This window comes from Osmerus mordax, chromosome 16, assembly GCF_038355195.1.
Source record: "Osmerus mordax isolate fOsmMor3 chromosome 16, fOsmMor3.pri, whole genome shotgun sequence".
In the NCBI taxonomy this organism is placed as follows: Eukaryota; Metazoa; Chordata; class Actinopteri; order Osmeriformes; family Osmeridae; genus Osmerus; species Osmerus mordax.
The window spans coordinates 3,092,177-3,107,568 of record NC_090065.1 but is presented as its reverse complement, the minus strand read 5'-3'; the positions used below and the strand labels follow the sequence as shown (position 1 = coordinate 3,107,568).

The 15,392-nt window shown below is 45.6% G+C and overlaps 1 protein-coding gene across 1 annotated transcript in view; it reads left to right on the top strand.

The window, feature by feature from the left end:
- adcy8 (adenylate cyclase 8 (brain)) overlaps positions 1-8,316 on the top strand; it is a 43,814-nt gene extending 35,498 nt beyond the window's left edge. The window contains exons 14-18 of the mRNA XM_067252647.1: positions 1,506-1,664; positions 4,052-4,198; positions 5,564-5,656; positions 7,059-7,173; positions 7,817-8,316. Of these exons, the coding sequence (XP_067108748.1) occupies positions 1,506-1,664; positions 4,052-4,198; positions 5,564-5,656; positions 7,059-7,173; positions 7,817-8,316 (1,014 nt within the window). The remainder of the gene's footprint in view (positions 1-1,505; positions 1,665-4,051; positions 4,199-5,563; positions 5,657-7,058; positions 7,174-7,816) is intronic.
- Positions 8,317-15,392: the final 7,076 nt, after the last annotated feature.

Genomic DNA, 15,392 nt, shown 5'->3' with positions numbered 1-15,392 from the left:
TAATGCATTTGATGTGTATGATCGTGACTGACCATGCTCGTGAGAGTGTTCTTGCTTTGAGTGCGTCAACCAACAACATTGACATTTTGCCTGCTGTCAGGTTGTGTGTGTGCGTGCCATGGAAGGGAGTAAATCTCGTGTGTGTGTGTGTGTGGTTGTATGTGCGGGTGTTTGTGTATTTTGTTGTGTGTTGTCTTGCAACTTAAACTTGTATTTTGGAGCGAGAAAACACATTATTAATAGGCTGTACTGTTTCTGCAAGATTAATTGCCATTCATGCCAGAATCTCCTTTGCTTGACTATCATTGTGTTGTTAATGTGACAGTTACTGGTAAGTCAATTCCATAGACGTTGAACGCCAAATTAGAGTGCTGTTGATACTAGCACTGGTTTGAACTACAGCTTTTCTGGACTTGGGTGGTTCAACTGTTTGTCTAAGACACTCTATTGATTCTTAGTAACATGGGTGCACAATAAACTGAGAGAATTCAGGTTTATCTGCCTGAGGTAGCATTTAGATGCAATGAACGCAAAAGTTGGACACAGAGAGAAAATGTTTCCCATCTGGATTCACGCATGTTTTCAAAAAACCAACTTGTTTCTTCGCGGCTATAGAAAGTAATCAAACAAAGATGTCAAGTTTGCTCTGCAGTGATGTAGGTGTAAAAAGATTTGATATGTAATCATTGTCTCTGCCGTAATTTCCAGCTCAAAGGATTAAAAGTAGTTAAATAAAGAAATAAAGAAACGAATTAGCAGCCATTAGTGAAAGCCTCCTGAGATGATTGTTTATTCCTAATGGGGGTTTCTACATTACTTTGGGGCCTTGTATTCCAGTGGCCAGAATCTCATCATCTTAATGCTGATTTAGCCTCTGGGATTTGCATTCTTAATTAGGAAACTAGCAAATTAGATTGAAGTGCCATATTCACTAGCATTATTTGGGCCTAATTGATACCAAGATTAATGGTGAAACTATTGCTCAGCGTTATGGCCTCTGATGGTTTGGAAGCCAAATTAAGTGCTTGGAAATTAATTTTCAATATCCGCGTTCTGAATAATAAAAAGTTTTTCCATCCAACTTAATAGCTTAGATTTATGTTTGTCACACATGTATGCAAATTACACTGTGTTAATTGTTCATCCAGAAAAGCAATTAGTGTTCCTCGTCAGAACTCTATTTTTTCATACTGTTGTTTATTCCCCCTCAACAAATCAGATGATTCTCAAAGTTTTCAATTCATTAGACATATAAGCACCTGGTTAACGATGGAATTCCTGGTTGACCTAACACCATTTCAAAAGGGGCAGAGACAAAAATAATAATGTGTTTTATTTGTAAATGCGCCTTTCTAGCACTCAAAGCGCTAAGCTGTAATGTTTTAAGATAAGCCGTATTAACTGCTGTAACTCTTTGAGGTGCGTCCCTCAGCCAATCACAGCGTGTCTGCTGTCTCTGTGCGTCCCTCAGCCAATCACAGTGTGCTGTCTCCGTGTCCCCGCAGCTGGAGTACACGGCTCGACTGGACTTCCTGTGGCGCGTCCAGGCCAAGGAGGAGATCAACGAGATGAAGGAGCTGAGGGAACACAACGAGAACATGCTCCGGAACATTCTGCCCAGTCACGTTGCCCGACACTTCCTGGAAAAGGATCGGGATAACGAGGTTTGGGATGCCTTTTTTCCTTTGGCAGAGTCTGAAAATGTTTCCTACTACAAGTGCTGTACTTTCCATTCCCCCTGAGAGCTGCTCTGTTTTGAAATGTAAACAGTGACCGTATAAGTCAAGCGCTCAAGCCATGTGGTCGTCGAGGAGTATACAGAAACTTGCCGTCTGTGCTCATAAGAAGACCGTGACCTCGACAGTGAGCTCTTAAGAGACGTGTGTGTCTGTTGATTTCTTGAAGCCCCTCAGATAAAGCTGTAGTATTTATTTACTTATTGACATCGAACGGTTGTTGTTGGGGGGGGGGGGGGGGGGGACGACACACAAACGCATTCAACGTACTATTTTGCTGGATTCGTTGTTTGTTTTGTCAAAGACACACTGTTCTTCATACATGCGCTTCATCCACTCAAAACGATGTGTTAGATGCCCTTTTGACTGGAAAAGAACCACAATTACCCCCCTGTTTCATAAAGCTCCGTGTTCCAGCCACAAAGGGATCTGTAATTGCTTTTCCAACAATTTCAAAGAGAAACCGGGAAGAGAGGGTAGAACATAACCATCTGTATTCATGGTGTGCAGAGAGAGGAAAACCAGTCATATGGAAAACTTTGTAAAACAGGATGAGTTTTAGTAATCTTTTTGTATTTACTTTGCATGCATGCGGTTTAATTTGATTATAATAACATGTTGTCAGACAGAAGAACTGAACACGTCAGTCGCCTTTCTGTCACTCTCTATTAGTCACTCTAAATGTTGTGAACGAAATGAAACTTTGCTTGGAACTTTTTATATATTTTTTCTTCATCCCTCGCAATCTTTTCCCAAGTACTTGCTTTTATACAACCCAGTGTTGAACCCAATGATGTATCCATTGGACTCGCATTTCACCCATCCATTTCAGCCACCCTTTATTCATCCATCCAGCCATTCATTAATTTCCCGATGCTTCTGTGCTGTTGAAGGTGTTAATGCCAAACTCTTGACTCTCCTAGCCTCTGGGCATGTTTGGCATCCAAAGTGTGGGAAAATAAACCCACTGATTAATAATGGAGACAGTGATTAGGGCTTAGGCAATCCTAATGGATGCATTTTTAATCGCGCCATTTTAATTAGGAAAAGGCATGGGAGCAGACTGATATCTATGCCGGGCTCATAACATCCATAATTCATAGGTTAGTCACCATTGTTCGAGGGGTGCTGGAAGACTCAAGGAGTCGATAATGAGGAGTCGCACGAGGACAGTCGTGGACAAAAGGCTTGTCGTTGACCCTCCGCAGTGACTGTCCACTGCCAGCTCAGGCCATGTCTCATTCACTGGGTCCCAGGAAGACGTCGATTCAGAGTGAACCAACGGGGTTTAGAGACAGGGATTTTGGTGAAAGGTGCCTGAGATAAGGCCAGTACGTAACTGACTCTGGTACGGACCTTTTCGCTTTTCACTCGAGTGATCGTTCAAAAGGGCTCTTGTACTGTAGCTTTGTGTTTTTACTGTACTTAGCTGATGATTAAGTACCTACAGCATGATAATACATCTGGGTTATATATCTATTTCAGCCATTTGGCATAATGAGTTAATTTGTTAGTATTGATTGAGTAGTGATGAAGAGCTCAATAGGAAGATTGCTACAGAGAAGCCGCAAAGAAAGTGGTTGAACGGTTTGCATGTAGATCAATTAATCAGAAGTTTGGAAAATCTGTTCACAAGAGCAAAGGGCAGCAACTGAATGATTAATTTATGTCAGTATCTCGAAAAACAATTGTTGCCAGACAGCCAACAAGCCTTTTCCCAGATATACATCCGTTACTTCTGTTGAATTATTAAACAAGTTTGGAAGTTTGAACCATCGCATAACACATGAATAACCAATGAAGGTAGCGTTACTTAAGCCACTGTGAACTCCAAGCTGCTGTTTTAATCAGCTCTCTCCAGACCTGAGAGACTGCTTCTGCCCACGAGCACAAGACAACACTGCCCCCTAGTGGTAAAGATGTTTCTAATGAAACTGCAGCACTCTCTCTCTCTGCTAGTCGCTGTTCTGCCATGGGGACAGTTAGGACGGGGAGGTGTGAAGCTGTGATCAACAAGCCCTTAGCACCCTTAACTGGATGTCCCCCCCTCTACAGTCACTAACTTAACACAACTCACGTCAGTGGAATGCACCCTACACACACTGCATAAACTCCTACGCAACATAAATCAACCAAAACGGCGCAAGGATACATCGTCTGCTTAATGCTGCACAACCCCCCATCCCCCCCCCCCCCCAAAAGAAAACCGTCTTCTGATTCCGTTCAGATGTTTGATTCCGTTCAGATGTTTGATTCCGTTCAGATGTTTGAGTGTGTATCTCCGAGCTCAGCGCCCGTGTTCCTTGTTCCTCCAGGAGCTGTACTCTCAGTCGTACGACGCCGTGGGCGTGATGTTCGCATCCATCCCGGGGTTCGCTGACTTCTACTCTCAGACGGAGATGAACAACCAGGGGGTGGAGTGTCTCAGGCTCCTGAACGAGATCATCGCAGACTTTGACGAGGTGAGAAGCACCGTATTCTACTGACGATCACTGTTACCGGTGTGATGGGAGTAGCTCGGCAGTTAAGCATTTTCATGCATTTCATCTAGAGGTGCCAGGTTCCAATCCCCTTCCCCCCCACCTTTGTGTTGCTTCCGATAAAAGTTCCTGCTCAATGATTACATGACAATGATGACATCCGTACCAATGGCGACCATTGGCTTCCTGCTTTTGCAAATTCTGACACACCTAAAATACTTATTTGACACACATTCTGCATATTTACAAACTGTGCAGCAAATACAACGTGCAGATGTTGTAAAGTGTTGTGAAATGTCAAATGTAGAAAGCGTCTGAAGGGACATTGTTTTCAACCACAAAACAAATTCTCGTCGTTTAGATGCTATTATTATTATTGAAGTATTAATATCAGTGCTTGTGTAGCTGTTTGTCGTAGCTCAGTGAATGCTTTAGGAGTTCCTGTGAATCATGACAGATGTGCATTGTCACATCTTCTCCAACAAATACTTTATCTTTTGCACTGGAATGGATATCAAATCATCTGTGATTGATGACGGTGCTTAGCAGGACACAGTCTCATATCCCTCTTGTATTACGTGTTCGTACTCCCATACAACATGGCCATGGATCCGTTTTTGCCAATTTATCTCTTCTTTAACATAAAAAAAGAAAGAAAAATAACACCACGAGAGTGATAAATATTTGATAAAAATATTGTGAGAAGGTCAAATTGAATTTGACCTTCTCACAAAGAACCAGACGGCAAACAATTATGTTCTCAAGATAGTAACCACATTACCTTTGTGTGGGTAGAGAGAGTAATCCGTGGTCTATGTTCCTGGAATAGAGTTATTCAGAGACATTGTCAATGTCACCCAAGCAGGCCAGACCCAGACTCACTACAGATGGGCTTTGAGATAGTGGCTGTGGGCAGAACGGCTCACTTTCCTCAAACGCTTCTTCTGGATAGGAATAGACAAGCCTTTTCCTGTCCTGGAAAAGGCTTGTCGACACGTATGGCTATATTTGTGGTCGTCTAGACTGATACTGTAGCAAAGCACACCATGACCTTGTGCTTTGTATGAAGGGCTACACTTTGATAGGACAGTAAATGTGGTTGAGACTGGATTTTCTGTTCACCCAAAAATGTGCCTGTTTAAATATTTACTTCTATTACTTTGTTACAACTGCTTTTGATTAGCACAGGCTATATACAATTAATTATGTGGAACCCCACACTATTACTGAATATTAATTATTTAATTAAATTAAATAATTAATGTAATATTAATTATTAATAATAAAGTATTTGCTGGTATGTTGAGGTAACAAAGCTGTGTTTTGTGTTTCATTCTCTCTCCGAAGCTGCTTGGAGAGGAACGCTTCCAGGACATTGAGAAGATCAAGACCATCGGCAGCACCTACATGGCAGTGTCCGGCCTGTCCCCAGAGAAACAGGTAGGCAGGCAGCACCTATATGGCAGTGTCCGGCCTGTCCCCAGAGAAACAGGCAGGCAGGCAGCACCTACATGGCAGTGTCCGGCCTGTCCCCAGAGAAACAGGCAGGCAGGCAGCACCTATATGGCAGTGTCCGGCCTGTCCCCAGAGAAACAGGCAGGCAGGCAGCACCTACATGGCAGTGTCCGGCCTGTCCCCAGAGAAACAGGTAGGCAGGCAGCACCTACATGGCAGTGTCTGGCCTGTCCCCAGAGAAACAGGTAGGCAGGCAGCACCTACATGGCAGTGTCCCGGCCTGTCCCCAGAGAAACAGGCAGGCAGGCAGCACCTATATGGCAGTGTCCGGCCTGTCCCCAGAGAAACAGGCAGGCAGGCAGCACCTACATGGCAGTGTCCGGCCTGTCCCCAGAGAAACAGGTAGGCAGGCAGCACCTACATGGCAGTGTCCGGCCTGTCCCCAGAGAAACAGGCAGGCAGGCAGCACCTACATGGCAGTGTCCGGCCTGTCCCCAGAGAAACAGGCAGGCAGGCAGCACCTATATGGCAGTGTCCGGCCTGTCCCCAGAGAAACAGGTAGGCAGGCAGCACCTACATGGCAGTGTCCGGCTTGTCCCCAGAGAAACAGGTAGGCAGGCAGCACCTACATGGCAGTGTCCGGCTTGTCCCCAGAGAAACAGGTAGGCAGGCAGCACCTACATGGCAGTGTCCGGCCTGTCCCCAGAGAAACAGGCAGGCAGGCAGCACCTACATGGCAGTGTCCGGCCTGTCCCCAGAGAAACAGGCAGGCAGGCAGCACCTACATGGCAGTGTCCGGCCTGTCCCCAGAGAAACAGGCAGGCAGGCAGCACCTATATGGCAGTGTCCGGCCTGTCCCCAGAGAGACCTTACCTCTGCTGCCTGGGTTTGAATCCACCCTGAGCCATGTCTTCCCCTCTCTCTCTCCTGCCTTTCCTGTCACGCTTAATTATCCCTGTCCAGTGAAGCACCAAACGTCAGAAAATATATATTTAAAAAGCTTTTTTTATTTTTTATTAGTCAATATCTTAATAATTGATGCAATTTACATTTGTTTAATAAAAAGCCAAGCGTGACCATATAACATAATACAACCCGTAACAGATTTCCGACTCATCTGAATACATCGATATTGAAGGTCAAGTCCTGCATGATGAAGTCTGGCAAGCAATCACTGTTTGACTGTATTATTTCGCAGGCGTGAGGGGTCCATCATCTCCGTACCCTCAGACGGGTGTAGTAGCTAGGGGTTGCCGTGACAACGGCCCCTCGCATCCTGTTGTCGTTCTGGGGGACCTGATTCCATGTTGCTTGTTGACGTCAACCTGGTTTAGTCCTCTGTGGTGGTGGATCCTAACTGTCGTCCTCTCGTCCTCTCGTCCCACAGCAGTGTGAGGACAAATGGGGACACCTGTGTGCCCTGGCTGACTTCGCCATCGCCCTCAACGAGAGCATCCAGGAGATCAACAAGCACTCCTTCAACAACTTTGAGCTACGGATCGGTAAGACCTCTCCACCCTCGGGCCTCATCGAGAAACCGATACTTCAAAACCACGTGCATTCCAGCTGCTTTTACATTTACATTTATTCATTTCGCAGACGCTCTTATCCAGAGCGACTTACAGTAAGTGCAGGGAACCTAGTTCACCACTAGGTGGAGCCACAGAAATCCCTCCGTGCCGGTCATACCCTTTCCCTCCATGAAACACTTCACATTTACATTCGATTCATTTAGCAGGTGCCTTCATCCAAAGCAACATGCACGCAGATAATACAGAAATAACATCAAGGATCAGAAGGGCACAGTTTTAAGAGTTTTTCCATGGTTAGAGCCAAGTAGCAGTCTGCACCAGACAGCGCAACAAAAACATCACAACTACTTCCTGACTTAAGTCTGATAACAGAACAAAAATTTACATTTACATTTAGCAGACGCTCTTATCCAGAGTGACTAACAGTAAGTACTGGGACATTCCCCCCGAGGCAAGTAGGGTGAAGTGCCTTGCCCAAGGACACAATGTCATGTTGATTCAACCAGGGGTTGATTTCCTTCTCATTAATAGCCTGATTCCCTAACCGCTCAGCTATCTGACTCCAGTCATCACAACACACCTTTTGACCCCTCTCCTGCCTCCTTGTCCACAGGCATGGCCCACGGCTCGGTGGTTGCCGGGGTGATCGGCGCCAAGAAGCCGCAGTACGACATCTGGGGGAAGACGGTGAACCTGTCGAGCCGCATGGACAGCACGGGCGTGAGCGGCAAGATCCAGGTGCCCGAGGACACCTACCTGATCCTGAAGGAGCGCGGCTTCGCCTTCGAGTACCGCGGTGAGATCTACGTCAAAGGCATCAGCGAGCAGGAGGGCAAGATCCGCACCCACTACCTGCTGGGACGCGTGCAGCCCAACCCGCTCATCATGCAGCCGCGCAAGCTCACGGGCCAGTACTCGCTGGCCGCCGTGGTGCTGGGCCTGGTCCAGTCGCTCAACCGGCAGAAGCAGAAGCAGATCCTGAACGACAACAACAACTCGGGCATCATGAAGGGGCACCACCACTACAACAGGAGGACGTTGTTGGCCCCCGGGGGGTCCGAGGCGGTGGGGGGCCACCTCGCCGAAGTGGCGGATAAGACTGAGCTGCCCTGAAGTAGCCTCCCTCCCCCCCTCCCTCCCCCCCCTCCCTCCCCCCCCTCCCTCCCTCTCTTCCTCCCTGCCTCTCTCCCTCCAACAGGGCAAGGAGGGAGGGGCGTTCTGCGTTCGGTTTTCCTCCACCCTCATCCATCGCGACGTCCGTTGGATGGTCAGATCCCCGTCCTGCCTGTCGTGTGTGCCCCTCGTCCTGCCTCCCGTCCTCCGCCCCACCCCCGTCCCCCGTACATTCGCCTGGTGTCAATGTTTCTTTTTTGTATTTCTTTTTGTATAAGAGAACACAATAAAAGGGGTTTAATTTTTTATAGATGGTTGCGTGTACAGTTGCTTTTGTTTTTTTATGTCGTTATATGATTCGTTTGTTAAGAATGACTGATTGAGGGAGATTAAATCAAGCAGTATTTCAAATCTGTATCACAGTCTGGTTGACTTAATCAGTAAATTATTCATACACAATTACTTAACCATACAGAATATAATTATACATTATTATAATTAAACAAAATTAAATATTTATTCTGGCCCTACAGCCTGGTTTGTCTCACACACCTGCCTGCAGAGTTCACTGTGAGGCCTTGATTCAAGCTTGTTCAGTTAATACTAGATTTGATCTTGAATTATCAAAAAAAGATCTCAAACTATGAAGGCACAGGTATTTGTTTTGTGCATGGTTCTCTGAGAATGGTCTCTAGACCAAAACATGAGTGAACCTTTAAGTTATGGCATGGGCAAAACATCTTAATTCCTTCAACTATTTTACTACATCAATCTGCCCTAATTCAGAAAATACATTCAATGTCCAAAACAGACTGTTCAATGTCCAAAGAACTTGAATGTGAAAAAGGATGAAATGGCAGGATTTTATGCAACTCTGCGTGCAAATTGTGATGTCAAATCATCATTGATGAGCATTTGTTTTCTTCAGAAGCCTGGCCTTTTACCGTCCACTAGATGGCAGTACAGTATCGTCAGATTCCAAACCAAATGATCTCTTGTGTTGCACATCCAGTCCAGCAGCACTGAGAAGGGAACTAGACTGAATCAGGTGTGTAACTGTGATTGGCTGAGGGGCCTCAGGTGTGCTCATGATATGTCAGACGAAGGTTGTGTGGTATTCTCCTGAACCTTAGACAGGCTAAGTCTATCTCCAAATCATTTGATTCAGTCTTATCTCATGAGTCCATAACACACATTGGATTCAAGCCTGCACAGCCATGCCAAGGCTCGGATACAGGAAACAGTTTCAAGGTAAGAGAAGAAGAGTCTTTTTGCTTATTAAAAAATTTGTGAGGGCTTCTCATAACAAATGGGACAGGAAAAAAAATGCTGTTTGAGTGTCTGGGTTCCAGCTCTGTACTGCGGTCTGTAATGAGCTGTCGACAGTGGCAATTAACTTCCCAGAGACCACCAATTTGAACTCAAACCCATTCATGACCATTAAACACTCCATTCCTAGAGTTAAAAACTCGTCTTTCCACTTTTGACAGTTACTACATAACTGGCAGCCAAACTGATATATGGGACCTAAAAATAACGTTAAACATATTACAGTGTTTCCCCACTTGTTCCATTTGGTGCATTATTTAGTCATTCACACACTCAAACACAGAGGTAGGCACACATGCTACATCAACAGAAGCAATAGACCCCAGAGATAATGATTATGACGTCCATAGTCTTCTAATGGTTGGCTGTTGTTGTTTAAGACAATGAGTGAATGGCACTCAGTCTGTAGATGTATGAATTATAATCCCATTTGACCACAGAGCTGTCAATTTGAAATAATCCTGTTGCCTATTCTGTTCATGTAAACACAAACAGGGGGATTATGTTTGTGTTCAACGAGAGTATTGCCTCTACAGACTATTCTTTAACGCTGTTGGCTTTAAATGCTATATTACGTTTAGTCATTTAGCAGATACTTTTATCTACAGTGACTTAAAGAAAGTGCACTGTAGGCTATGTAGTCCAGCAGATAAGCACAGGAAATGCCCAGTTATCAGTATTACCTTGGTATCAAAGAGTGATTGGTCTTCCATCATTTACAATGAAGTGAATCACAATGAAACATCTGTACCAAACAGATTTGGATAAATTTCAAATCACAATTATAAAATTTACAATGACCCACACTACAAAAACACTTTGAGTCTTAACAGTTTAGTGAATCACCGTCTGCCAAGGAGAACCTCAGTGTATTCTTCAAACCATGAATGACAGAAAAAAATAACTCTTGTTTTGAACCTAACTGTCATTTGCTCGCTACACCCCAGCAAACAAACAATATACTTTACCTCGTCTAGACAGCCTTGTTGTAAATGAAAAACACTGTCCGTATCCTGACCATCCGCACCACGCGTGGCTGGGCGAGGATGTCGTTAAATGCCCCCAGCTGAATTCAAGTCGTAAAGCGGCGTTGTTGGAAGCGATGGGTTGGTGATTGCTGGGGGTCAGAGAGCAAACAGGGAGGTGGAGGCAGGTGAGGGAGCTGGCTTCATCCACGCCCTCTGACCCCCTACGCCCCTCTGACCCCTACGCCCTCTGACCCCTACGCCCCTCTGACCCCTACGCTCTCTGACCCATACGCCTCGACAAACACTACAAAACCCCAAGGAAGCCGTAAAACACAAACCCGTTAAATGCTGATGTGTTTGTCCGATTCCTATTCATGTCGTCGTTGTGACAAAGACAAACTGACAGGTATTGGAATTGTCAACACAGTGGCTGTTGTTTTGTAGCTTCAATCAGTGTGGAATTAATATGTTGAATGAAAGATGTGCAATAGGCCTACTGAATAAACATCAGTGACATGAAAGCTGTTATGATGGGACAGTCATACTAAAGATGCAGCACTAAAGATGCCTTTTGGGCCATTCGTTTTTGAGTGTATCCAGGTTTTCAGACTGTCTAGTCACACTGAGTTCGACCCTAAGAAGGCTCTCAAAAGGTCAGAAACTAATGGTGTGTTGAGTGACTCTCTCTCTCTCTCTCTCTCTCTCTCTCTCTCTCTCTCTCTCTCTCTCTCTCTCTCTCCTCTCTCTCTCTCTCTCTCTCTCTCTCTCTCTCTCTCTCTCTCTCTCTCTCTTGCTCTTTCTCTCTCTCTCTTTTTTCCTCATTCCCTCTCTCACAGAAAAAGCTCTCCCTTCATCCCTCCCTCGGCCCATTTCCCCCTTTCTTTTTTTTCACGAGCATGCAAGTGGTTTCCAAGGCAACTCCGTTCACCGCGTTCTGTCTTCCCATCGCTCTCTCCTCCTCCATCTCTCTCGCCTTCTCTCTTTCGCTCTCCCTCTTCCAACTATTTTTCTCTCCATCACTATCTATTTTCTTCTCTTATTTTCTCTCTCTGTCTCCCTCCCTCTATCGCTCTTTCTCTCCCCCCCCCCCCCCCCCCCCCCATCCTCCCTTACCCCCTGCAAAAATCTAACAGCAGCAGACCCTTTCATATTTAACAGAAAATCCATACCAGTGAGGGAAACAAAACACGATCAATATTTGGGAAACGTTTCATTTGTGTGTGTCACTGCTGGCTGATCGGATTTGCAATGATTCAACGTAAAATTTCCCGTACCTCAAAAGAGCACACAAAAAGCAAGCGAGTGAACCAGGATTTCTAGGTGTGGCTTCCTTGAATGATGGATGGTTGTTTGTACTTAGTCTAAATTTATAGTCAGTTAGTGCCTTCGAAGGGAACAGTCTTTTTCATTTTGTTAGCAGTTGGACTGGTTTGGAAAAAACAACGGGAAGATGATGGGATTTTGCGTCGCAGCTTCACTTTGAAAAAGCCTACAATTCCAACAACAGTCATTTGGGGTTCACGTGCTACAGCGACTTCTCTAACAGTGACGTGAATCTCCCCTTAAAGAGACTCGAATCTCCCATCCACAAGCGACCCTAAGAGGCAATCATACCCCCGCTGGATACGTCAGGTACTGTACATCTAAACCCAGCGTGTCCAGATCATCAGTCATGAACTCCGTTCTTCCCATGACACTACAGGATGTCGTCCCCTTCCAGTGATGCTGAATGAGGCACAGTTCACTTTAATTATATTTATAATTAAATGTTTATCCGCAGTGTTGCTATATACAATTCAGTGTTTTTTTTTATCATGTCACATCGTAGCAACTTAAAACCGGAAGGAAAAACACACACTACACGCACACACTCACACACGCTCACACACACACAGATGGTGACCCCATGGAACCCAACATGTTTATTAGCCAACACCGATTTTCTCTTGAACTCCATCCTTCTCATTCTTGTCTACAGAATACATCCCTTTTTTCTCTTTCTCTCTCTGCTTTTTTCTTTTTCCATCCTTGTCTTTCTTTTTCTCTCTCTCTCTCTCCTCTCTCTCTCTCTTTCTCTCCTCTTTCTCTCTCTTCTCTCTCTCTCTCTCTCTCTCTCTCTCTCTCTCTCTCTCTCTCTCCTTTCTTACACACACACACACACACACGGACAGTGCCTGCAGCGACACAGCTGAGCACATATTATTGCCAGAGTGTTGCAGAGACCCTCCTGCCTTGACTGTTAGAGCAGAGTGGTCTAGTTAAATCACGGTGTGTGTACTGCCGGTGTGGCTACATGACGGCAATCATACACAGGTCGTAAAAACCTTAATTCACCAGCTACACTTCGATTCCCTTCATTATGGATCTCCTCCTAACCCCCCCCCCCCCCCCCCAGCCCCTTCCTCCAACCCTCCTATTATGCTATTTCTGCACCACCAGCCTTCTCTTGCAACAATTCCTCTTGGAAGCATTGGTCACGTCTCCATGGCAACAGCCTCCTTCTCCAAGACTGGTTTCTTCATCTGACCACAAAGAACTGTCTGCCATCTGCTGTCCATGACAGTGGTCCGAGGGATCAGAGAGGAGGGGGGGGGGGTGGGGTGGGGGCGTGGAGCGCACACACACACACACATTTACGTATAGAACACACTCTCTTACGTACACACATACGCAGTTGCACACACACATGTATTTACATGGATGCTAACACAAACATGCATGGCAGACACACAAATGTATACACACACACACACACACACACACACACAAACAACCATGTACAGTATACACACACACATTTACGTATAGAACACCACTCTCTTACGTACACACATACGCAGTTGCACACACACATGTATTTACATGGATGCTAACACAAACATGCATGGCAGACACACAAATGTATACACACACACACACACACACACAAACAACCATGTACAGTATACACACACACAACCATGTACAGTATACACACACACACACACACAACCATGTACAGTATACACACACACACACAACCATGTACAGTATACAAACACACACACGCACACAAACTCACACCTCTGAATAAATACCGCCCCCGCCCAACATATACTGACGAGCAACATGATGACACCGATGACAGGCACAAACGTGCGCTCACACACGGCCAAACACCCACATGCTCACACACATCTCAATACGTTTGAATGTGTGTGTGTGTGTTTGCGTGCTCCTTTAACCAGCTAACAAGTGAATAAGACCTACTGACCTCACAATCGGATGTGTCACAAGAAATACATCTGGGTTGATCTAATTCAACCCCAGAATGAGACACAAGGCTGGAGTCAGATGGCTGAGCGATGAGGGAGTCAGGCTAGTAATCTGAAGGTTGCCAGTTCGATTCCCCAGCCGTGCCAAATGACGTTGTGTCCTTGAGCAAGGCACTTCACTCTACTTGCTTCGGGGGAATGTCCCTGTACTTACTGTAAGTCGCTCTGGATAAGAGCGTCTGCTAAATGACTAAATGTAAATGTAATGTAATGTATTTTATTCCTGCCATTCCATGAATTACAGTTGCAACAACCTGCTGCTCTCAGCGACACTAGATGGCAACACAATCTACAAGACAGGCACTGATGTTTCAATTCTGCCACCTCAACTCTCTGACGAGGACGACGAAAAATCATAGGAGGCCGTTTTATTTCTGCCCTGTAACCTCACCATTTACCGACCACCCATTACGTAGAGTGGGGGGGGGGGGGGGGTCATCGTGGCTTCTGGCACAGCAGCACAGCCTCCAGCATCCGTAACCTCCCCCCCCCACGAGACTGGCGTCCTACATTCTACCGCTACGAGCCGTCGTTACATAAACCAACCACGCACGCCGGCTTGTCGGCCTGTTGCTAGGAAACAAGCCCCGGAGCATCGGCAAGTCCCATTGGACAACGGTTGAACCTGAAGACGCCCGAAAAGAGATTGACGTTGTCAGTAAGAGACGCTACACGAACATCACGGAGAGTCTGGCTGTGTCGCCAACGGGATGAGGATGTGTTCTGTCGCAAATGTGTTTTTAGGGTGCTTCGGTGACAACTGTCAGGAGGACAATTGTGACAGATTTAGCATCGTGAGATAACCAAAACGGTTGTCTAACTGGAGTTCTCTACTGTAGACTATCACTCCTTCATTCATTCAGAAGAAAGTGTATATATAGCTTAGCAAATTGAAGTTCTGAAATACCTAAGGAGTCAATTACGAGAAAATGATAGATTTGAAACGTTACCAGTCATAAATGATAGGCTTAAATGCACATGCCATTGATGAAGCCTACTGATGCCACTCAGGAAGTGAGTTTGCTGCAGCAAAATCTTGCATAATTCTGTACTATTTAATTTTTGTATTCAAGTCACACACATACACAGTCACCCCCCCACCACCATCATACACACACACACACACACACACACACACACACATACCCTCACAGGACTACATGCAGGCCCCATCTTTCGTTTTAATTCTCATGTTCTCTCTCTGTCTCACACAGACACACACACATGTAGGCCTACTCTCTCTCCCCCACGTTCTTCTCCTTCACACACACAGCAGTGACACTGCATCAGTTTGGCATGAGCCCCTCTTCCCCCTGTAATAAAGCTGGGCAAACAGGAAGGGTCTCCAGTCTGGCTGCTAACTCCAGCTCACCACCAGGTCTTTGCCTCCGTCCCTGAATTATTAATGAGGCTGCTCATGAATGTTTGATTGGCATTTTACGATTCACTATCCATGCTCTGTACT